General features: G+C 46.0%; 1 protein-coding gene across 6 annotated transcripts in view; it reads right to left on the bottom strand.

Annotated features, from left to right (window-relative positions):
* The window catches only part of RHOT1 (ras homolog family member T1), a 153,795-nt gene that overhangs the window by 15,724 nt on the left and 112,787 nt on the right, over nucleotides 1-25,284 (bottom strand). For all 6 annotated transcript variants that reach the window (XM_063960880.1, XM_063960885.1, XM_063960883.1 and 3 more), the window contains exons 12-18: nucleotides 15,176-15,260; nucleotides 14,741-14,886; nucleotides 13,799-13,899; nucleotides 11,386-11,516; nucleotides 11,060-11,143; nucleotides 10,660-10,779; nucleotides 10,122-10,324 (exon numbers count right to left, since the gene is read on the bottom strand). In XM_063960880.1, coding sequence (XP_063816950.1) covers nucleotides 10,122-10,324; nucleotides 10,660-10,779; nucleotides 11,060-11,143; nucleotides 11,386-11,516; nucleotides 13,799-13,899; nucleotides 14,741-14,886; nucleotides 15,176-15,260 — 870 coding nt within the window. The remainder of the gene's footprint in view (nucleotides 1-10,121; nucleotides 10,325-10,659; nucleotides 10,780-11,059; nucleotides 11,144-11,385; nucleotides 11,517-13,798; nucleotides 13,900-14,740; nucleotides 14,887-15,175; nucleotides 15,261-25,284) is intronic.

Below are 25,284 nucleotides of genomic sequence, written 5' to 3'. Positions count from 1 at the left end.
TACAACCTGTGATCTGAACCCAGTTAACAGCATGATAACAGAGGAGCCTCTGAAAAGATGGCTCACAACAATAATAACCCGATTTTTGTAACAATAACTATGTACAAGTATTGCAGACAATCCGCACTTGGGATGGGCGCCCAGCATCCACTACGGACTACGAGAAATAGAATTATCGGTAAGTAAATTCTTATTTTCTCTGACGTCCTAGTGGATGCTGGGAACTCCGTAAGGACCATGGGGATTATACCAAAGCTCCCAAACGGGCGGGAGAGTGCGGATGACTCTGCAGCACCGAATGAGAGAACTCCAGGTCCTCCTCAGCCAGGGTATCAAATTTGTAGAATTTTGCAAACGTGTTTGCCCCTGACCAAGTAGCTGCTCGGCAAAGTTGTAAAGCCGAGACCCCTCGGGCAGCCGCCCAAGATGAGCCCACCTTCCTTGTGGAATGGGCTTTTACAGATTTTGGCTGTGGCAGGCCTGCCACAGAATGTGCAAGCTGAATTGTACTACAAATCCAACGAGCAATAGTCTGCTTAGAAGCAGGAGCACCCAGCTTGTTGGGTGCATACAGGATAAACAGCGAGTCAGATTTTCTGACTCCAGCCGTCCTGGAAACATATATTTTCAGGGCCCTGACTACGTCCAGCAACTTGGAGTCCTCCAAGTCCCTAGTAGCCGCAGGTACCACAATAGGCTGGTTCAAGTGAAACGCTGAAACCACCTTAGGGAGAAATTGAGGACGAGTCCTCAATTCTGCCCTGTCCGTATGAAAAATTAGGTAAGGGCTTTTATAGGATAAAGCCGCCAATTCTGAGACACGCCTGGCTGAAGCCAGGGCCAACAGCATTACCACTTTCCATGTGAGATATTTTAAGTCCACAGTGGTGAGTGGTTCAAACCAATGTGATTTTAGGAACCCCAAAACTACATTGAGATCCCAAGGTGCCACTGGAGGCACAAAAGGAGGCTGTATATGCAGTACCCCCTTGACAAACGTCTGAACTTCAGGAACTGAAGCCAGTTCTTTCTGGAAGAAAATCGACAGGGCCGAAATTTGAACCTTAATGGACCCTAATTTTAGGCCCATAGACAGTCCTGTTTGCAGGAAATGCAGGAAACGACCCAGTTGAAATTCCTCTGTAGGGGCCTTCCTGGCCTCGCACCACGCAACATATTTACGCCAAATACGGTGATAATGCTGTACGGTTACATCCTTCCTGGCTTTGATCAGGGTAGGGATGACTTCATCCGGAATGCCTTTTTCCTTCAGGATCCGGCGTTCAACCGCCATGCCGTCAAACGCAGCCGCGGTAAGTCTTGGAACAGACAGGGTCCCTGCTGGAGCAGGTCCCTTCTTAGAGGTAGAGGCCACGGGTCCTCTGTGAGCATCTCTTGAAGTTCCGGGTACCAAGTCCTTCTTGGCCAATCCGGAGCCACGAGTATAGTCCTTACTCCTCTCCTTCTTATGATTCTCAGTACCTTGGGTATGAGAGGCAGAGGAGGGAACACATACCCTGACTGGTACACCCACGGTGTTACCAGAGCGTCCACAGCTATTGCCTGAGGGTTCCTTGACCTGGCGCAATACCTGTCTAGTTTTTTGTTGAGGCGGGACGCCATCATGTCCACCTTTGGTTTTTCCCAACGGTTCACAATCATGTGGAAGACTTCTGGGTGAAGTCCCCACTCTGCCATTGCCCTCCTGCTTCTTGTGCCGCCCTGTCTGTTTACGTGGGCGACTGCCGTGATGTTGTCTGACTGGATCAGCACCGGCTGACCTTGAAGCAGAGGTCTTGCTAGGCTTAGAGCATTGTAGATAGCCCTTAGCTCCAGGATATTTATGTGAAGTGATGTCTCCAGGCTTGACCACAAGCCCTGGAAATTTATTCCCTGTGTGACTGCTCCCCAGCCTCTCAGGCTGGCATCCGTGGTCACCAGGACCCAGTCCTGAATGCCGAATCTGCGGCCCTCTAGAAGATGAGCACTCTGCAACCACCACAGGAGAGACACCCTTGTCCTTGGTGACAAGATTATCCGCTGATGCATCTGAAGATGCGACCCGGACCATTTGTCTAGCAGATCCCACTGGAAGGTTCTTGCGTGGAATCTGCCGAATGGGATTGCTTCGTAAGAAGCCACCATCTTTCCCAGGACCCTTGTGCATTGATGCACTGAGACTTGGCCTGGTTTTAGGAGATTTCTGACTAGTTCGGATAACTCCCTGGCTTTCTCCTCCGGGAGAAACACCTTTTTCTGGACTGTGTCCAGGATCATCCCTAGGAATAGAAGTCGTGTCGTCGGGATCAGCTGCGATTTTGGAATATTGAGAATCCAACCGTGCTGGCGCAGCACTATCTGAGATAGTGCTACTCCGACTTTCAACTGTTCCCTGGATCTTGCCCTTATCAGGAGATCGTCCAAGTAAGGGATAACTAAAACTCCCTTCCTTCGAAGGAGTATCATCATTTCGGCCATTACCTTGGTAAAGACCCGGGGTGCCGTGGACAATCCAAACGGCAGCGTCTGAAACTGATAGTGACAGTTCTGTACCACAAACCTGAGGTACCCTTGGTGAGAAGGGTAAATTGGGACATGTAGGTAAGCATCTTTGATGTCCAGAGACACCATATAGTCCCCTTCTTCCAGGTTTGCAATCACTGCTCTGAGTGACTCCATCTTGAATTTGAACCTTTGTATGTAAGTGTTCAAGGATTTTAGGTTTAAAATTGGTCTCACCGAGCCGTCCGGCTTCGGTACCACAAATAGTGTGGAATAGTACCCCTTTCCCTGTTGTAGGAGGGGTACATTGATTATCACCTGCTGGGAATATAGCTTGTGAATGGCTTCCAATACTGCCTCCCTGTCTGAGGGAGACGTCGGTAAAGCAGACTTTAGAAAACGGCGAGGGGGAGACGTCTCGAATTCCAATTTGTACCCCTGAGATACCACCTGAAGGATCCAGGGGTCCACTTGCGAGTGGGCCCACTGCGCACTGAACTTCTTGAGACGGGCCCCCACCGTGCCTGAGTCCGCTTGTAAAGCCCCAGCGTCATGCTGAGGACTTTGCGGAGGCGGGAGAGGGCTTTTGTTCCTGGGAACTGGCTGTTTGTTGCAGCCTTTTTCCTCTCCCTCTGCCACGGAGCAGAAATGAGGCGCCTTTTGCCCGCTTGCCCTTATGGGGCCGAAAGGACTGCGCCTGATAATACGGCGTCTTCTTAGGTTGAGAAGCTACCTGGGGTAAAAATGTGGATTTTCCAGCAGTTGCCGTGGCTACCAGGTCTGATAGACCTACCCCAAATAACTCCTCCCCCTTATAAGGCAATACTTCCATGTGCCTTTTAGAATCCGCATCACCTGACCACTGCCGCGTCCATAAACCTCTTCTTGCAGAAATGGACAGCGCGCTAACTCTTGATGCCAGTCGGCAAATATCCCTCTGTGCATCACGCATATATAGAAATGCATCCTTCAAATGCTCTATAGTCAGTAATATACTGTCCCTATCTAGGGTATCAATATTTTCAGTCAGGGAATCCGACCACGCCAGGCCCGCACTGCACATCCAGGCTGAGGCGATTGCTGGTCGCAGTATAACACCCGTGTGAGTGTATATACATTTTAGGATATTCTCCAGCTTTCTATCGGCAGGTTCCTTTAGGGCGGCCGTATCAGGAGAGGGTAGTGCTACCTGTTTAGACAAGCGTGTGAGCGCTTTATCCACCCTAGGGGGTGTTTCCCAACGTGCCCTATCCTCTGGCGGGAAAGGGTACGATGCCAATAACCTTTTAGAAATTATCAGTTTTTTATCGGGGGAAACCCACGCCTCATCACACACTTCATTTAATTCCTCGGATACAGGAAAAACTACAGGCAGTTTTTTCTCACCAAACATAATACCCTTTTTAGTGGTACTTGTATTATCAGAGATATGCAATACATTTTTCATTGCTTCAATCATGTAACGTGTGGCCCTAGTGGAAGTCACGTTTGTCTCCTCATCATCGACACTGGAGTCAGTATCCGTGTCTGTGTCTGCCATTTGAGGTAACGGGCGCTTTAAAGCCCCTGATGGCGTTTGAGACCCCTGGACAGGCACAAGCTGAGTAGCCGGCTGTCTCATGTCGTCAACTGTCTGTCGTAAAGAGCTGACACTGTCACGCAATTCCTTCCATAAGCTCATCCACTCAGGTGTCGACTCCCTAGGGGGTGACAACTCTATAATAGGCAATTGCTCCGCCTCCATCTCATTTTCCTCCTCAAACATGTCGACACAATCGTACCGACACACCGCACACACACAGGGAATGCTCTGATAGAGGACAGGACCCCACTATCCCTTTGGGGAGACAGAGGGAGAGTATGCCAGCACACACCAGAGCGCTATATATAGACAGGAATACCACTATAAAATGTGCTTTTCCCTTTATAGCTGCTGTTAGTATTAAAACTGCGCCAAATTAGTGCCCCCCTCTCTTTTTTACCCTTTTCTGTAGTGCAGGACTGCAGGGGAGAGTCAGGGAGACGTCCTTCCAGCGGAGCTGTGATGGAAAATGGCGCCCGTGTGCTGAGGAGATAGGCTCCGCCCCCTTCTCGGCGGCCTTTTCTCCCGCTTTTTGGTGAGTTCTGGCAGGGGTTTAAATACATCCATATAGCCCTGGGGGTTATATGTGGTGTATTTGTGCCAGCCAAGGTGTTTACATTGCTGCTCAGGGCGCCCCCCCCTAGCGCCCTGCACCCTCAGTGACCGAAGTATGAAGTGTGCCTGAGTAACAATGGCGCACAGCTGCAGTGCTGTGCGCTACCTTGTTGAAGACGGATGTCTTCTGCCGCCGATTTTTCCGGACCTCTTCTTGCTTCTGGCTCTGTAAGGGGGCCGGCGGCGCGGCTCTGGGACCGAGCTCCGAGGCTGGGCCTGTGTTCGGTCCCTCTAGAGCTAATGGTGTCCAGTAGCCTAAGAAGCCCAAGCTGGCTGCAAGCAGGCAGGTTCGCTTCTTCTCCCCTTAGTCCCTCGATGCAGTGAGCCTGTTGCCAGCAGGTCTCACTGAAAATAAAAAACCTAAAACTAAACTTTCACTAAGAAGCTCAGGAGAGCCCCTAGTGTGCACCCTTCTCGGCCGGGCACAAAAATCTAACTGAGGCTTGGAGGAGGGTCATAGGGGGAGGAGCCAGTGCACACCAGGTAGTCCTAAAGCTTTACTTTTGTGCCCAGTCTCCTGCGGAGCCGCTATTCCCCATGGTCCTTACGGAGTTCCCAGCATCCACTAGGACGTCAGAGAAAAACCATTTAAAAGAACAAGAGCGCAGACTGAATCCCCTTCTCTGACAAAACCTTTGCTCTAAAATAATCATGGCTTCAACAGTCATGCCAGCTGCTGAAAAAAAGAAAAAAGGGATTTGGTTTAACAGGTCAGAAGATGCCAAAGACAGACCTTCCACCTGTTAACAGTGTCTGTGTTCCAAGTTCTTCATGGCCAGTCCAAATCCCCAGGATGAGTGGAATGGCTTCCCTTTTAACCTTCATTAGCAACCTTGAGAAGCATTGCCGCTAGAGAGAAGTAAATAGGATGAAATTACAAAGTCCACATTGCCCAAAAGTAAGGCAACCGGAGAATACTCACACAGTGAATATAAGCCCTCAAAAAGAGCAATCCAAATGTCTAAAGCCCTGTGTGTGGGACCTGGAACAGTTCTGCTGTTCTCTAAGAAAAGGAGAATAAAAAACTGTATGCTTCATCATATGCTTAAATAGAGACCACTGCCAACTTTCCAGGATGTACAGTGCTTGGTACACTGTCTGAACAAAGAAGTATGCCGCCCTATAGTTTCATCCTCAAACTGAGAAAACATCAGTTTCAGTTATATGCCATTTCATCCACCTGACTGGATGAAGAATTAGAACCTAAATCATCACAAGCCTGAAGAACCAAGACATTTACACTTGCATAAACAGGCAAGACATTCACATATATTTCCAAAAAGAGACATCAACACCTGCACAGAAAAGGCAAAACGTCTGACCCAAGACTTCTCCTCCTGAGCGACTGCAAAAGAAAATAAGAGCTCCTGACCATTCAAAGTTGGATGGCTACAGACTGACGCAAAAGTATCTGATGCAGTTGGGGGAAGAATACCCAGTGAACGCTCAGGAACTAGACACCCACTTAACAAGCTAATTAATGAAATTACCCATGGACCTGGATGATTACACTACATTGAATGCAGTACATATTCTGCATTGGATGCATCTCCCATATTAAAAATCCACACATTTTGGAGTGCGACTGAGATACTGTAGTGACACCTTTGCTTTTTGAGGGTTCAATGTATACAAAATTCTTACAAAATGCTGTATAAAATGACCTTCAGGCTGTGTATAAGGTGTATATGAAACATAAATGCATTCTGTGTTTACACGTGGGTCCCATCCACAAGATACCTTATTATGGTATGCAATTATTCCAAAATATGTAAAAATCCAATAGACAAAATACTTCTGGTCCAAAGCATTTAGATATGGGAGACTCAACCTGTACTATCCTAGCAAGGGAGTCACCTGATCCCCAGGCTGCATAAACGGCAGCAGCACCTGATTATTCCGCTAGTAATTTAGCATGGTAGTTGGGGCAGGTAACTCCTTTTGAGAGGAGTAACTCCCCAGCCTTTGCTCTCATATGACAATACAGAGAATCAGTCAGCCATGGGACAATAGCAAAATATGATCAGAAAAATGTAAGTGAACCTGTAAAACAGCCCACAAAACCCAGTAAATCTCAGGGAACTAACCACCACCAAACCTGGTATCTTACAGTAGACGGGGTACAGAAAGAGATTGCTGTAGCTGCTAAAATGACTGCTGTTTCTGGCGGGCTTCAGCACACAGTGGGAAAGCCAATAAAAAAATATATATATGCAAGAGTGAGAAAATACCACACAGCACCCCCTTCCTCCTCCAGGACCTGGTCCTAAGATACCCACTGTCAATAAGAATGGTCCTTCAATTTCAGTCTCTGCTGGAGCCTTTCGAGTCTGCAGTTAGCCCCACCTGCCTTAGTCTACACTGGTGACTGTACCCCAGTATCCAGAGCCCATTGTGGCTTGTATAGAAAAGAGCTCTACCAGATTGTGGGCGAAGTTAAACTCTACTGGCAGCCATCCTCTCCAGAGCACAATAGTTGCACCCACTATACTCCAATGTTCCCCAAATGTAGGACTAAGAAACGTTATCACTTTTAGGCTTCCACATTGCAGAACATTGTGTACATGACTTAGTGGTCTGAAGGTACTGAGCTAATATATGCATTTATAAGTATTCTGTACATACATGAGCGCTTTTCATTAATTCCTGCTCTTCTAGACTATGCTGACAGCAGAGTTACACGACAAAAACAGATTTTAAAGCCTCCACTACAAAGCACGGGGAATAACAGAAATTAAACTTAAAACAAACTGCAGAGCACATATACTATGAAATGATTTATACAGAGAACAGGTAAAAAGGGCTACACAGAAGGAAATCTTTATGGTGAGGGATTCCATGCATCAGGGAAAACGGCCATTAAATTGCTACAAGCCACTTTTAGCAAGCAAGGGTTACATTTCTGATATTATAGGTCAGATTTGTCAAGCTCACGGCCCGCACGCAGCCCCCAACGTATACTTTTGCAGCCCACATTTACTTTTGTAAAAGCAATGAAATGCATCCAGGCCTGGCTGCCGCTATTGGAGCTCAGCTACGGTAAGGCAGCATTCACGATTCTGCGCATGCGCCAGAAGAAAGTGTTTGTAGAGACAGGGAAATGTCCAGTGGGGGGAACTGCTGCGCATGTCCGGCTGTCTGCAGTTCCGAGTCCACAAAGCTCTTCCCACCTCTGCATCCTGTCTGCTCAGCACCACTGCAGTTCCGACTCCCCAAATCTCTGCCCCCCGCCCCATACCGCCTGCTCAGCACCATTGAAGTTCAGACTCCACAAAACGCTGTCCACTGATGCATCTCCTGCCTGCTCAGCACCATTGCAGTTCCAACTCCACAGAGCTCTGCCCATCGTCGAACCCGCCAGCTCAGCACCATAAGCACTGAAGATGTTATGCTGTCTGCACCGTGTGTGTGCCCTAATTGCAGGAGAATTCATCTGGAAAAACAGCTTTCTAAGAAGAAGGTACATTGGAAGGGGCTGGCACAGGGGTTGGAGATGATTAGACACAGGAGGCACATAGGGCTTGGGGCTGGAGAGGACACAAGGAGCAAGGGGGCATGTGGCTGGACTGGAGGGACAGAGGGGGCTGGAAAGGACACATTTTCCATGTTTTCCCAGCTCTCACTTCCCGATACTTGATATCTTTAGTAAACGTTATGCTGGTTTTTCTAATAAACCTGTCAAAATTACATATAAGACTTTTTCTTGCGGCCCTCACACTCTTAAACCTTGATTATTCGGTGCGGTTGGGATCTTGAGTTTGACATGCCTGTTGTGACCTTTCGTTATTTCTTTCAGTATTTTGAAAATATAAATTTGAACAAAAATGTGATCACTAACCAACTAGAGTTTGGTTATCAACCCTACACGACCTTATAAAACCATCTGTGGACTATTTCCTGGCCTGACATAAATTGCCAAACTAACAGGGAACAGGCACTACAAATAAATTCCTTTTCATTTACATTTCGTGTCCTCTATGTTCACATTGTAAGTCCATATTGCAGAGTATGCTATTGAATATGTTGCCAATTTATAAATACTTAACAATGTAATTTGCAATTTCCAATAGGACTGAATTTGAGGGCAATTTTACATGAGGTGAAGGAATTACTTTTAAATACAACGCATTTAACTTTGTACTGCACCTATTCCATGAATATGAAAGATGTATGGCCATTGTAAACTGAAGCTTCCCTTTCCTTCCATGTATTATGGGGCTAATTCAGGTTGGATCACAACTAGAATTTTTGCTGAAAAGATGCGGGCGCATACGCAGCGCCCGCATTTTCTGCCGGGGGTCCGCAGAAACTGCGATCGCCTCTGCCTGATTGATAGGCAGGGGCGGTCGCGGGACAGGAGGCAGGCAACGCTTCATTTCCAGGGAGGAGACGGAGCGTTGTGGGAGCGGGGCGACATGAACAGTGGGCGGTGCGGCACAAACGGGGGCAAGGTCGCGGCAGTTGCGTGACGTCATACGTAGCCATCCCGACAGTTAAGATGGCGGCGGGACTCCTGCGCCCGCAGCTAAGCTGCACCGGCAGGAGTCATCTTTAGTTTCTGCTGACAAGCAGAAATTGCGTAGCAATCGCAATTTCTGCTTGTTGAAGAGGGGAGGCGCCGGTCAGTATGCTGGGCGATGGGCAGGCCCCAGCATGCGACCAAAAGGATAGCAGAATTTGCTATCCTTACTGAATTAGCCCCTACATCTGCTGTATCTTTACTGTGACCAATACTATTCTATGATGGAGGAGGGATTTGTAGAATTTGGATACAACAGTTTATAGTTGGAGCGAGCAAAAAAAAAAGAAAGAAAAGGTCTCCACATGGCATCAGTCACACAGGAAAGGGAGACACTGAACATGCCTGAACAGAAATGGCTGGGAACCCCAAACTCCTCATTGCTTTTGAATAAAGATAAATACAGTTATTGCTGGCAAATTTAGCGAAGTACGAGTTCATTTTCTCTATCAGAAATATGGATGATTGGAGTGTTATGTATAAAATACATGGCTACAAATCTTGACCAAGCTATTTTTTTTATTTATTTTGCCCGGCACTGATTAGATGTGTAATGGGAATAAATTAACTTTCTATTTCTTTTACATAATTACAAATGAGCACATCCTGGGCTACCTGTTCTCACAACTCACATTCTACACACAGCAAACACTCAAGTGGGGGAACGTCCCATTTATGGTTATTATAGTGGCTGAATTAATGGGGACATTATGATTATCCATGTCCAAAATGGATGTAGAATGACCGACTGACTCTCCCAAACAAAAATATGCGCGAGGCGGGACATAGATGTAAAAAGATAGGGCAAGGACAGGCGGTGCATGCTGCGGTGACACGACAGCCAGGTAAATGGGCATGCATTGGGTATAAAAGGCTGAGAAGAAGGAGATACACAGTACTCACGGATACATGGACATTGTGGTCATCTTGATGAAGATCTCTCTGCTGGGGTTGTCAGCAGTGTTACACGTGAAGGCTTGGGGTGGAGGCATCTTGTGCTTTTTGCAGAAGTCAGCAGGAGAGATACAGCTCTCCTGCTTCACTTCCCCGAGATCGGATTTGGCTGCGACTATGAGGCAGGGAGTCCGGCTATCCATGAAGTGTTGCTGTGCAGGGAGGGAGGACAGTTACGATTGGAGAGAATACAAGTCCAATATATGGGAAGCTAAAGAAGAATGTGACTATAAGATATAGTGCTTGCCTCATCTTCAGTGGTGCAGCAGAAAGTACCCCTCTATCTACACCCAGTTAAATATGTTCTGATACAGGATCGGCTTTGAATGGAGTAGCACTAAGTGTTTCCCACTACTCCGTTCACATCAGGGCCTGGCCATAGACAGAGAACTAGTGGCCAGACAATTGTAGATGTCAAGAGCTGTTAGAGCATATATAGTAATATTTTACAGTTAGGAGAGGAAGCTTGTTGCAAAGCCATACAAACCTTAAATATTCTGGCGCAGTAGTCAAAGGACTTGGGGTCAGTAATATCATAGACCAGACAAACAACATCACAAGTGATGTCAGCAGGAGACAAGGCCTCACACTCCGTGACATGATGCAGCTGAAAGACAAGCCCATTATTCTCAGTGAGGAACAGAAGTGAGAGTCATAGAGACATAGGGGTGCCATGCACTCCCTATAGTACAGTGATTACACAACCCAAAACAATTATGTTTAAAATGTGTGTATCCACAAAGTTATTTTCCAAAGTAACAAAAATGAAAAAATAAATACATTTATGCCCAGCTCACAGAGCCCTGTTCCTGGCTGAGCAGACAGATAATATCTTGTTTCCAGAGTCAGAGAGGGGGAAATATGGAGTAAAGTCCTCAGCAACATACCAGCAGATACTTCTCCTGTCCATAGACATACACAGTGTTTATTGCATAGTAAGACTTGTGCTCCTCCCGGATCCTCTTCTGTCTCTGAACGAGAAAACTAGAGTCACATTTTTTTTGCAATAATATCTTTCAAAATTCACTTTCACATACCGGAATCAGTTCTTTTTTCACTCCCCAAAAGCAAAGACAACATACACCAGAAGACACCCAGTCAAGCACACTCATATCACCATTAATTAAACAGAATGGTATATGGATCTGTATAGGCATGGGGTGGGATGAGCTTAGTGGAAGGATGGGGAACACATAGGCTAGTGTGAACTTACCACCAAGTTCCTCCCTAAATGAGCCTGAAGTATTCCACTTTTCCCGCATCCCTTTGAGCCAATGACATTACACCTGAACACACTCCTCTGCGTCTGTCTCTTGTGAAGGTCTATTTTTTTATCCCTTGTCACTGAAACATTATATTGAAAAAACTTTATGACAGAACACAAAGCACAAAAGAAAAGCTGGACACTTCACATGTGTATTAGTGGTTGATATTATCTGATGTTCTCGAGACAAGAACACTACACTCATGTGCCAGAAAAGCAGGTATCTCTACAATCTGTTGCCATATAATTTGCATTGAAGATATTATGGTTTAAGTGTATAATGATTTCAGCGACTTTGAATGTGGCTTGATAGTAGGGTGCCATGGGAAACATCCAGCAAGCGACACCACTGTGGCCAACGAAAAACTCTGGATGACCAAGCAGCGTCATCTGGCACGCATTGTAACATATGACAGGCGTGTGACATTGCTGCAGTCAACAGTAACATTTAATGCTGGGCCACAAGTAACATTAGCATTCAAGCAGTGCAAGGTTCCCTTTGTTCTATAGGGTACAGGAGCTGACCCCACGCCACAAGGCTCTGGCATCACTTGGCCTAGCGGAAACTGCTAGTGGACGCAGGATGACTAGAAACTGAGTTGAGGTTCCAACGGATTCAGGCAGATGGACAATTAAGCATTTAAAAAAAAAAAATCCTACATGCCAACAAGGCACAGACCAGGACTACAGTGACTCGGTTATGATGTGGAGTGTTTTCAGCTGCACTGATTTTGGAACCCCGATACATTTGCAGACATCACTGACCGACGTATGCTATGTCACCATCCTTGCGGATCATTTGCACCTTGTTCATGTAGTACATTCACTCAGATGGAGTGAGCTCTTTCAGCACCACCATACAGGTCCGCAGCCTCCAGTTTATAGCTGGAGGAGCATTCCTCTGAATTTGGCATCATGAGTTGATGCTCTCATTTGCCGATCTTGAATCTAATAGAACACATGTGGGATGCAGTTCAATGTGCCATCTATTGCAGGGATTCACCACCGGAAAATATTAGGTATCATTATTCAGGAGGCATGGTTGACACTATCTTCACAGTTGATCATATGGCTCATGGAGTCCATGCCTCATTGGCCCTCATTCCGAGTTGATCGCTAGCTGCCGTTGTTCGCAGCGCAGCAATCAGGCAAAAAATCGACACTTCTGCGCATGCGCGACGTACTTTCAAAAAAGCCGAAGCAGTTTTACACAAGCTCTAGCGACGCTTTTCAGTCGCACTACTGGCCGCAGAGTGATTGACAGGAAGTGGGTGTTTCTGGGTGGTAACTAACCGTTTTTGGGGAGTGTGTATAAAAACGCAGGAGTGGCTGGGCAAACGCAGGGCGTGTTTGTGACGTCAAAACAGGAACTAAACAGACTGAAGTGATCGCTAGCTAGGAGTCTCGAGCTACTCAGAAACTGCACAATCTTTTTTTGTAGCAGTGCTGCGATCCTTTCATTCGCACTTCTGCTAAGATACACTCCCAGAGGGCGGCGGCTTAGCGTTTGCACTGCTGCTAAAAGCAACTGGCGAGCGATCAACTCGGAATGAGGGCCATTGTGTTACTGCAGTAACCTGATCGAACGAAAGACCTACGTGTTACTAGACATGTGTCTGTTTTTTTGGCACAAGTGAATTTCTTTAATGAGCTTGTCAAGTCTGTACCTGGATCAAGTCCTTAAGGTGAATAACCAACTATGGTGTCCCTATAATACTATTCTTCTAATGCACTAGCAACCATGCTCTGCAGCATGATATATTAATGTTACTACACACTGGCCTCCAGATAATCCTTTTTTAGGATCCAACTCAGGCTGACTAACAGATTGGCAAATACCTGGCTTCTATGGGCACTTAGAAAAAAAAAATGACACTTACATGTAGCAAATGTATAGAGGGGGAGGAGAATAGTTCAAAACAGTGTTAGGGGCTCATTTATCAGCAAGTGATAAAACGCGTTGAGTCTGATAAATGGTACTCCAGCCAATCAGCTCCTAACTGTCATGCGTTTTAAAAATGAAAGTTGGTAGCTGATTGGCTGGAGCAACATTTATCATATGCAATGAGTATTATCAACTATTTTTATTACTCGTTGATAAATAGGCCCCTTCGTTTTTAAAGTGTCAGGCTCCACAGTCCATTACCTATACAGCAGTGTTCCAGTGAACACACACTTGATGAAGGAGAAATTACATTTGTTGTATACATCAGAAAGGGATCCTAGAGATCAGGACAGCAAAACCACTTATCAGACACTTACAATATTCAGTACTGAGGTCCTGGACTACCACTGTACATACTATACAGTATATCAATCCATTCTAATTAGTCATATATACCCAAGATGAGATCCAGACTACCTGTTATTGCAGTGGCCTGAGACTCTTGTTCCGTTACTATGGAATAACCCAAATAACCCAGATATTCCAGACACCGCTGAACATCTAAGTAAGTCGTCAACCTGGAGTAAGAGCAGAAGAGAGGAATACATAATGCTCATTTCTGCAGTGTGGAAGGTGGAAGTCACAGCATAAACATCAACACTAAAATAGATGTTACAGTTAAATTGCTCTGTACTGCCCGTCATAGCCAAATATGTTATGTGAGTGTTGCTGTTGAAATCAGAGCCAAACCTGAAGCTTTGAATAACTTATATTCGCCATCTGACTACTGAGTTTTAGTCCTGTTGCAGGACTTCTAGAACGGAGAGGAGGGGTTAATCATTGTACAGGTCTAAAGTGTAATGAAGAGGACCGCATCAACACATACTGTACATCTTGAGGACCTGATTCAAGGACCATCTTCAGAACAAGACAATGGGGGTAATTCTGAGTTGATCGCAGCAGGAACTTTGTTATCAGTTGGGCAAAACCATGTGCACTGCAGGGGAGCCAGATATAACATGTGCAGAGAGAGATAGATTTGGGTGTGGTGTGTTCAACCTGCAATCTAAATTGCAGTGTAAAAATAAAGCAGCCAGTATTTACCCTGCACAGAAACAAAATAACCCACCCAAATCTAACTCTCTCTGCACATGTTATATCTGCCTCCCCTGCAGTGCACATGGTTTTGCCCAACGGCTAACAAAGTTCCTGCTGCGATCAACTCAGAATTACCCCCAATGAACGGTTTTGAAACTGCTTTATCTGTATTATAGGACTTATTTCAGAGCTTGTTTTGCCCTAATTTTGTTGAAAGCACCTATAAACAAACTCCATACATAGCAGTGACACATAGGCATTAGAGGGTTATCCTCAATGCACCATGCATGTTAAAAGACAGTACAGATATACAGTACTCACGTCCACTGAGACAGGAAACCTTGGTAAGTGATCCATCCCTTCTCATTGGTACAGACAGTGTTATTGACATCAGGACCCCAGGGCATATAAGGGAAAACTTTAAACAAATCTTTCAGCTCATCCGGAGATAGGGCGCAGTCTCTGTCCTGTCATAGGTAAGGCAAGACAAGTTCAATCTTTGCTTGAATGTCTTGCACTAAAGAGAATAAAGGTCACAGGGAGAATTCATCAAATCGACAGTGTCTAGTTCGACAATGTTTAGGTCGACCACTATAGGTCGACAGTCACTAGGTCAACGGTTAAATATGCTTTAACAACTCGTGTCGACCTTTTGACCTGTCGACCTAGGACATGTCGACCCAGAAACCCTGTCGACCTTCAAACCCTGTCGACCTAGACAGTGTCAATCTTCAGACCGGATCCCAGTAAATGTACCTGGTCATGCTTGTCGAAGATACTTTGCAAGAACAAGTAAGCATGGTGATTCAGCTCTGTTGTACAATCCACAGGAACTTTCAGCCTGAAACATAAAAGATAATACGAATGCCATTGATAATGTAAAGGGCTTATGCAGCAGACCCGGTTCCGGTATGAATGGTCGACCATGTTATAGTCGACAGTCATTAGGTTGACCACTATTGGTCGACATTGACATGGTCGACATGGTCGACACATGAAACCGGTCGACACATGAAAGGTCGACACGTGAAAAGGGTGACATGCGTTTTTTAACTTTTTTTGGTGTCGTTTTTTGCGTAAAGTGACTGGTAACCCCAATTAGTGCTCCGCGTCCCCTCGCATGGCTCGCTTCGGGCATGGTGCCTTCGCTCCGCTACCGCTTGGCACAGATTACCGTTCCAATCGTAGTCCATGTGGATCGTAAAGTATGGAAAAGTTCCCCAAAAGGAAAAGGAAAAAAACTCATGTCGACCTTTTCATGCGTCGACCATGTGTCCATGTCGACCATGTCAATGTCGAACAATAGTGGTCGACATAATGACTGTCGACCATAACATGGTCGACCATGTGAACGGATACCAGCAGACCCTACCTCCTGTATTCAGTATTACTATATCCAATGGTTTGCAATATATGTTACTTTATAAACAGCTATATCGTCACTTTCCACTGCCTACTTACAGCATGTTTTCCCTGTGCACCAATTCATCCCCCATTCCTATGTGAAAGGAATTCTTAAAGCATATTTGCTGGTACACAATTCCTGCCTATTGGTTAATGGTTCTGTTTGTTTTTGATTAGCTCACCCAACATCACAGCTAAAATCTACTAAAGGAGAACTCTGCTCAGCTTGCTGCTATGGAATGGAGCTTCACTATACTGTAGTACTCTTCCATGTCATTCAAGGACAGAGTGGAGGTGCCAATGCGGTCAAGGCAGCGATATATCCATGGGCAAGTAGGAGGTGAGTGTCACCAAACACCATTTACTGTCCAATAGCACTAAAGTTACTGATTGACCCCAGGAGGGTCTCCTATCATCTACAATGAATTTATACCACTCCTTTTATTTACATCCTGATGGGACACACTTGCACATACAGTAAGTCATATTCTTATGCACCAACACGTTAATCCTAAATATGAAAAGGCCGGCATGAATTAAATAACTGTTCATGCCCCTTTATCTATGGCTTTACATTCAGAGTCGATTCGGCAATTCAAAAATAGAAATTCTGTTATTATTTTCAATCCACGTGGCATAACGCTATTGATAATAGTAAACACTCAGACACTACTACCCTATTCTGGAGTACCTCCAAAGCCAGATTGAGAAGACACTCATATTACATGCACAGCAAAAACAAAGAATTGATGTACGTAAAAAATAGAAAGAAATAAAAAATGCATGCAAACGTCAGACCTTAGCTCTGCACTCACAGCAGCATGCTCACAACATGAAAGCAAAAGCTGCATCTGGAAAGGACAATGACAAACAGTGCATCCGGAAAGTATTCACAGCACTTCACTTTTTCCACATTTTGTTATGTTACAGCCTTATTCCAAAATGGAATAAATTAACTTTTCCCCTCAAAATTCTACACATAATACACCATACTGACAACGTGAAAAGTGTTTTTAAAATTTTAGCAAATTTATTAAAAATAAAAAAAATCTAAGAAATCACATGTACATAAGTATTCACAGCTGTTGCCATGAAGCTCAAAATTGAGCTCATGTGCATCCTATTTCCACTGATCACCCTTGAGATGTTCCAACAGCTTAATTGGAGTCCACCTGTGGTAAATTCAGTTGATTGGCCATGATTTGGAAAGGCACACACCTGTCTATATAAGGTCCCACACTTGACAGTGCATGTCTGAGCACAAACCAAGCATGAAGTCAAAGGAATTGTCTGTAGACCTCCAAGACAGGATTGTATCAAGGCACAAATCTAGGGAAAAATATAAAAAAATATCTGCTGCTTTGAAGGTCCCAATGGCCTCCATCATCCGTAAATGGAAGGAGTTTGGAAACACAAGGAGTCTTCCTAGAGCTGGTCTGCCGTCTAAAACTGAGCGATCGGGGGAGAAGGGCCCTAGTAAGAGAGGTGACCAAGAACCCAATGGTCACTATGTCAGAGCTACAGCATTCCTCTGTGGAGAGAGGAGAACATTCCAGAAGGACAACCATCTCTGCAGCAATCCGTACCCTCCCAACATGACCCTGTCCAGAGGGGACACAATGCTCTGCTCCTGGACTTCCCTCTTAATTTAGGCTTGCCATCACCTGTGCTGAAACACCTTTCTTATCCATTAACCTGTTCAAAACAGGTGCAGACAATCATACATTAAGAGAAAAGTCCAGAAGCACAGCACTTTGTCCCTCCTGGAGAGGGTCATGTTGGGAGGTATGAGCAATCCACCAATCAGGCCTGTATGGTAGAGTGGCCAGACGGAAGCCACTCCTTAGTAAAAAGCACATGGCAGCCCGCCTGGAGTTTGCCAAAATGCATCTGAAGGACTCTCAGACCAGGAGATACAAAATTCTCTGGTCTGATGAGACAAAGATTGAACTCTTTGGCGTGAATGCCAGGCGTCATGTTTGGGGGAAACCAGGCACCGCTCATTACCAGGCCAATACTATCCCTACAGTGAAGCATGGTTATGGCAGCATCATGCTGTGGGGATGTTTTTCAGAGGCAGGAACTGGGAGACTAGTCGGGAAAGACGGAAAGATGAATGCAGCAATTTATAGAGAGTTATACTGGATGAGAACCTGCTCCAGAGCGCTCTTGACCTCAGACTGGGCGACTGTTTATCTTTCAGCAGGACAACGACTCTAAGCACACAGCCAAGATATCAAAGGAGTGGCTTCAGGACAACTCTGTGAATGTCCTTGAGTGGCCTAGCCAGAGCCCAAACTTGAATATGATTGAACATCTCTGGAGAGATCTGAAAATGGCTGTGCACCGACGCTTCCCATCCAACCTGATGGAGCTTGAGAGGTGCTGCAAAGAGGAACGGGCAAAACTGCCCAAAGATATGTGTGACAAGCTTGTGGTATCATATTCAAAAAGACTTGAGGCTGTAATTGCTGTCAAAGGTGCATCAAAGTATTGACCAAAGGCGGTGAATACGTATGTACATGTAATTTCTTAGTTTTCATTTTTAATAAATTTGCAAAAATCTAAAAAAAATTATAATTTCACGTTGTCATTATGGTGTATTGTGTGTAGAATTTATTCCACTTTGGAATAAGGATGTAACATACCAAAATGTGGAAAAAGTGAAGCACTGTGAATACTTTCCGGATGCACTGTACAAGCTAAGCAAATCCTTTACACTTTTCTCATCTATAGACCTCAGAAATCATACACATTTGTAAGAAATACATTTTAAGGATGATGTAGCAAATAAGGCAAATTACTTGCAAATTTGACCAAAAAGAACCTCCCAAAAAAACAAAAATAAACCTGGCTCATGGCGACCCACTATACAGTAGGTCAGAAGAGAGTAAAAATTAATGCAGAAGGCTAATCTACCTTAGCACTCTGTAGAGGACAGACATGTCCTAGATGAGGCCAAAAAAGATAACTAAGTTACAAATACAGTACTATCAACAGACCAAGGGGGAGATTCAATTATTTCACCCCAGGGCTGCCAATAGATGGTGCCCAACATGGTAATTCAATTGTTGCTCCGTTCAGGCATGAATAGCCACTAGGGGACACATTTCAGCTTGCAGCCTCCTGAGGTGGCAAACTGAAATGGTATGCAGTCAATAGATCTACAGTGTCTAGTCAGACAGTCAGTAGGTCGACACCATGTGGAAGGTCGGCAGTGCTTATGGTCGACAGGTACAAAAGGTCAACATGCCAATACTCCACAGCGTATGGTTGACATGTTTTTTTTTTGCACTTTTCCCCCCAAAATTTTTCATACTTTACCATCCATGTGGACTACGATTGGGAATAGTAAATCTGCCTGAAGCATGACCAATGAAGCGAGCCATGCAAGGGGAAATGGCGCACTAATTGGGGTTCCACGCGCTAAGATGGCGAAAATGACACACACACAAAAAAAATATATAAAAAAATGTTGTGCCAAACATTTTTTTTCAGGTCTACCTTTTGTACCTGTTGACCTAATGACCATGTCGAAATATTCACTGTTGACCATATGGTATCAACCTTATGAATGTAGACCTCCTTAATGTAGATCTATTGATCCGTAAACCGCTGAAACGTGCGATAATTTGGCTATTTGGGTGCCCAAATGGGACCGGTACTTCTGGGTGCACTCATGCCTTATTAGGGGGAGCAACTTGAATTGCTCCGATAAGCGCTCATTACGTTTGGGTGCCAACAAAACAATTGAATTCCCCCTAAGTGTAAATCCTTAGGACAAGACTGTTTCATTGTAGAATACTAGAAAATTCAAATCCGGAAAGAAGATGCAACCCAAACACTTAGCCAACTCTTCAAACATATCATCATCCATGGGTCACATTTCAGGTCAGAGCCTGAATCACAGGAATACCAAAGTCAGGTCTTGGATCGCACCCTCACAAGCCCTTAGTGAACAATGGGCTTGTGAGATATAACATGTGCAGAGAGTTAGATTTGGGTGGGGTGTGTTCAAACTGAAATCTAAATTACAGTGTAAAAATAAAGCAGCCAGTATTTACCCTGCACAGAAACAATATAACCCACTCAAATCTAATGCTCTCTGCACATGTTATATCTGCCCCCCTGCAATGCACATGGTTTTGCCCATTAGCTAACAAATTTGCTGCTGCAATCAGGTCTGAATTAGGCCCAATATTGCTTCTCAACCAAAAGTTCAAGTTTCCTATGAATATTGGGGGTCATTCCGAGTTGATTGCTCGCTATCAGTTTTTAGCAGCCGTGCAAACGCATTGCCGCCGCCCACTGTGCAGCAGAGCGCCTGCAAAATCTTTTTGTGCAAAACAAGACCAGTCCTGTAGTTACTCTTCGTGTGCGTCGATTCTGACGAAGGGACAGCTTTTGACGTCACACACCCGCCCAGCCATGCCTGCGTTTTTCTAAGCACTACCTAAAAACGGTCGGTTGACACCCAGAAACGCCCACTTCATGTCAATCTTCTTGCGTTGTGCCGTGCGACTGAAAGCTTCGCTAGAACCTGTGCAAAACCGCAAAGGACTTTGTACACGTACGTCGCGCGTGCGCATTGCGGTGCATGCGCAGATTAGCCCTTTTTTTAATTGATCGCTGCTCTGCGAACAACGGCAGCTAGCGATCAACTCGGAATGACCCCCATTATGTCGGATCTCAACTACACAATAAGGTTTTATCAGATTGACACCAAAAAAATATAATAGCTGCCATCCCTGCCTACGCCTATGCCTATATATATATATATATATATATATATATATATAATAAAATAGGATTTCAATTACCTACCGGTAAATCCTTTTCTCGTAGTCCGTAGAGGGTGCTGGCGTCCATATTAGTACCATGGGGTATAGACGGGTCCACCAGGAGCCATTGGCACTTTAAGAGTTTTATAGTGTGGGCTGGCTCCTCCCTCTATGCCCCTCCTACCAGACTCAGTCTAGAAACTGTGCCCGAGGAGACGGCATACTTCGAGAGAAGGAATTACACAGATAGTGGCGAGATTCATACCAGCTCACACAACAGGCAAATCCGGCTAACATGCCGGAATAACTCAGCAACAGCTGAAACAATAAATAACGCAGAACTTACCTAGGAACCAGGCAGTACTGAAACATAAAACCAATGCAGGAAAACGCAGCGCTGGGTGGGCGCCCAGCATCCTCTACGGACTACGAGAAAAGGATTTACCGGTAGGTAATTAAAATCCTATTTTCTCTTACGTCCTAGAGGATGCTGGGGTCCATATTAGTACCATGGGGATGTACCCAAGCTCCCAGTACGGGAGGGAGAGTGCAGAGGCTCCTGCAACATTGCTTGACCAAACTTGAGGTCATCAGAGGACAAAGTATCGAACTTGTAAAACTTGGCAAATGTGTTAGACCCAGACCAAGTAGCCGCTCGGCAGAGTTGTACAGCTGAGACACCCCGGGCAGCCGCCCAGGAAGAGCCCACTTTACGACTAGAGTGGGCCTTTACAGATTTTGGACACGGCAATCCTGTCGTGGAATAAGCATGCTGGATAGTGAACCTGGATCCAGCGTGACATCGACTGCTTAGAAGCAGGACACCCAATTTTCTTGGGATCATAGAGGACAAACAGAGAGTCACTTTTCCTATGATGAGCTGTCCCCTTCAAATAAATCTTCATAGTCCTCACTACATCCAAGGCCTTTGAAGCAATTGAGGAGTCAGTAGCCACTGGCACCACTATAGGTTGGTTGATATGGAAAGCCGATACAACCTTAGGCAGGAACTGTGGACGAGTCCTAAGTTCCCCCCTGTCTTCATAGAAGATCAGATAGGGACTTTTATAAGATAAAGCCCCTAATCCCGACACACGTCGAGCAGAAGCCAAGGCCAACAAAGTGACCGCCTTCCACGAGAGAAACTTGAGATCAGCCTCCTGTCAAGTCTCAAACCAAGCCGACTGTAGGAACTGCAACACCACATCAAGATCCCAGGGTGCCATCGGCGCCACAAAGGGAAGCTGGATGTGCAGAGCCCCTTTCAAAAAGGTCTGAACCTCAGGGAGGACAGCCAATTGTTTTTGAAAGAAAATGGACAAAAGCAGAGATCTGGACCTTGATTGAGCCCAATCTCAGTCCCATATCCACCCCTGCTTGCAGGAAAAGGAGAAAACATCCAAGTTGAAACTCCACCGCAGGAAATTTCTTGGACTCACACCAAGAGACATATTTTTTCTAAATGCGATGGTAATGTTTAGGGTATCAGGGTAGGAATGACCTCACTCGGAATACCCTTCCGAGCTAAGATCTGGCGTTCAACCGCCATGCCGTCAAACGTAGCCGTGGTAAGTCTTGATAAGCGAACGGCCCCTGCCGTAGCAGATCCTCCCGAAGAGGTAACAGCCTTGGATCTTCCAGCAAAAGATCCAGTAGATCCGCGTACCAAGCCCTCCTTGGCCAGTCCGGAGCAGTGAGGATTGCCAGAACCTTTGTTCTTCTTACCAGTTGAAGAACCCTTGGTATCAGAGGAAGTGGAAGGAACACATATACTGACGGGAACACCCACGGTATCACCAGTGCGTCCACCGCCACTGTCTGTGGGTCTCTCGACCTGGAACAGTACCTCCGCAGCTTCTTGTTGAGGCGGGAGGCCATCATGTGTATGTGAGGAACCCCCCACCAACCGGTTACCTCCTCGAACACCTCCGGATGGAGGCCCAACTCTCCTGGATGGAGATCGTGTCTGCTGAGGAAGTCTGCTTCCCAGTTGTCTACACCCGGAATGAAGATTGCTGACATCGCCACCGCGTGCCTTTTTGCCCAGAGGAGGATTTTTGACACCTCTGACATGCAGCCCTGCTCTACGTTCAGCCTTGTCGGTTTATGTAGGCCACTGTGGTCACGCTGTCCGACTGCACCTGAACAGCCCGATCCTGTAGAAGGTGTGCTGCTTGCAGGAGGGCGTTGTACACGCCCCTTAGCTCCAGGATGTTTATTGGGAGAAGGGATTCTTTTATTCGACCACCTTCCCTGAAAGGTTTCCCCCAGAGCGACTGCTCCCCAACCTCTTAGACTTGCATCTGTGGTTAAAAGGATCCAGTCCTGAATTCCAAACCTTCGGCCTTCCAGAAGGTGTGGAAGTTATAGCCACCATAGGAGTGAAATCCTGGCTTTCGGAAACAGGCGTATCCTCTTGTGCATGTGTAGATGAGAGCCCGACCACTGTTCCAAGAGGTCCAGCTGGAAAGGTCGAGCATGAAACCTGCCTACTGTAGAGCCTCGTAGGCGGCAACCATCTTCCCCAGAAGGCGGATGCATTGATGAACTGATACCCGGGTAGGCTTTAAGACATCCCAGACCATTGTTCGAATCACCAATGCTTTCTCCACCGGGAGAAATACCCTCTGCACTTCCGTGTCGAGGATCATTCCCAGGAAAGACAGCCTCCTTGTCGGCTCCAGATGAGACTTCGGAAGGTTGAGGATCCAGCCGTGCTTTCTGAGCAGCTGTGTCGTGAGCGCGATGGATCGCAACAAACTCTCCCTGGATGACGCCTTGATCAGGAGATCGTCCAGATATGGAATTATGTTCACCACCTGTTTGCGGAGGAGAACCATCATCTCCGCCATCACCTTGGTGCTGTGGAGAGGCCAAACGGCAGCGCCTGAAACTGATAGAGATCGTCCAACAGTGCAAACCTGAGATATGTCTGATGCGGCGACCAAATGGGAATGTGGAGGTAAACATCCTTGATGTCGAGAGACACCAGGAACTCCCCCTCCGTCAGTCCTGAGATTCTATCTTGAATTTGAACTCCTTGAGGTAAGGGTTCAAAGACTTTAAATTTAGAATAGGCCGCACCAAACCATCCGGTTTCGGTACCACAAAAAGGTTCGAATAATAACCCTTGTTCCACTGCTGAGGTGGAACTGGAACAATGACCTCTCACACCACCAATTTTCTGATGGCCTCCAGAAGAATTGTTCTGTCCGCCAGCAGAACTGGCAAGCCTGACTTGAAGAAACGGTGAGGTGGGGGATTTTGAAACTCCAGTCTGTACCCTCTGGACACTATATCCAGGAGGAAGTCCCGATTTGTGACGGGACGAAACGCGTTGACGTCATTTCTCTGAGTTCCACCCACTGACGAAAGCACTTACAGAACCATCCGACTGAGCGCACCTGCTTGAGCGCTCCAGCCAGCGGTCACAATTCAAGCGGCTGTTGAGCGCTACTACTAGCCCGCCGGTACAGTGATAAGATCTCACTACGTATGCCAACGGTGGAGCACATTGCTGCTACTATATGCCACAGGGATATCTCCGGAGAACTTTGCTGTAAATGGGACACTTCCCGCTGGTTTGGGTAATTATTACTACAGCGTATCCTCCTCTGCACTGGGACGCCAGTTGCAGGAGGAAAGGAGAAACTGTGTTACCAATTTCCCACAGGCATCTGTTATTGTTGCAGATTTGTTGCACTTTATTAACAGACCAGGCGTGTCTGTTTAGTGACTCTAACATACAGTGTTGCTATATATTTACAGTCAATCATTTCATTCAGTGCGCTCCCTATCAGTGTGGTGGTAATATATGAATCAATTTTATCGTCTGTGCATTTAGGTACAATTGTGTGTTGTATTTGTGTCTAATTTTATTAAACTTATTATATAAATCAACAAGAAAGTTCCTATAAGTGTGTGAAGTCAAAGCAGACATCTACTTGTATTTATTAATTAATACATCTAGCGCAACACTATATTTTTTTCTATTTTGGTTCTGTGGTTTTGGGGATTTTGCCAATCTTCTAGTGTATGCAGCCGATGTCCAAATGAATTGATTAATTTATTTATTATTTATTCATATTGGTTATTTGCGCCAGGAATTGGGGTGATTTCACCTCTAAAATATCCAGGACCCAGGGGTCCAGGCCAGACGACACCCAGACTTGGCTGAACTGCCGGAGTCTTGCCCCCACCTGACCCTCCTAGCTGTCCACCGTCATGCGGAGGACTTAGGGGTATCAGAAGCGGGCTTCTGGGTTTGGGAACCTGCGGTAGCAGGTTTCTTTCCTTTGACACGACCACCTCTGAAGAAGGTGTTCGAAGGCTTGTTCTTTCTAGGCCTCGCGGGCCGAAAGGACTGTGACGTGGCTGATGAAAAAGGCTTCTTCGTAGCCGGTGCAGCTGAGGGGTAGCCGCGGTAGCCATGGCAATCCACGCATCCAGCGCCTCCCCAAAAAGGGCCTGACCTGTATAGGGTAGGCCCTCCACGCTCTTCCTGGATTCTGCGTCCGCAGACCATTGGCGCAGCCAGAGACCCCTGCGAGCCGAGACGGACATGGAGATCCCCGCAGCCATGGAACCCAGATCCTTCATGGAATCTACCAGGAACACTGCAGAATCCTGAATATGGCGTAAAAATACATCAACGTCACCTTTATCCAGTGAAGTCGACGC

Source organism: Pseudophryne corroboree, chromosome 3 (genome assembly GCF_028390025.1).
Source record: "Pseudophryne corroboree isolate aPseCor3 chromosome 3, aPseCor3.hap2, whole genome shotgun sequence".
NCBI lineage: Eukaryota > Metazoa > Chordata > Amphibia > Anura > Myobatrachidae > Pseudophryne > Pseudophryne corroboree.
This window is presented reverse-complemented; position numbering and strand designations above follow the sequence as displayed.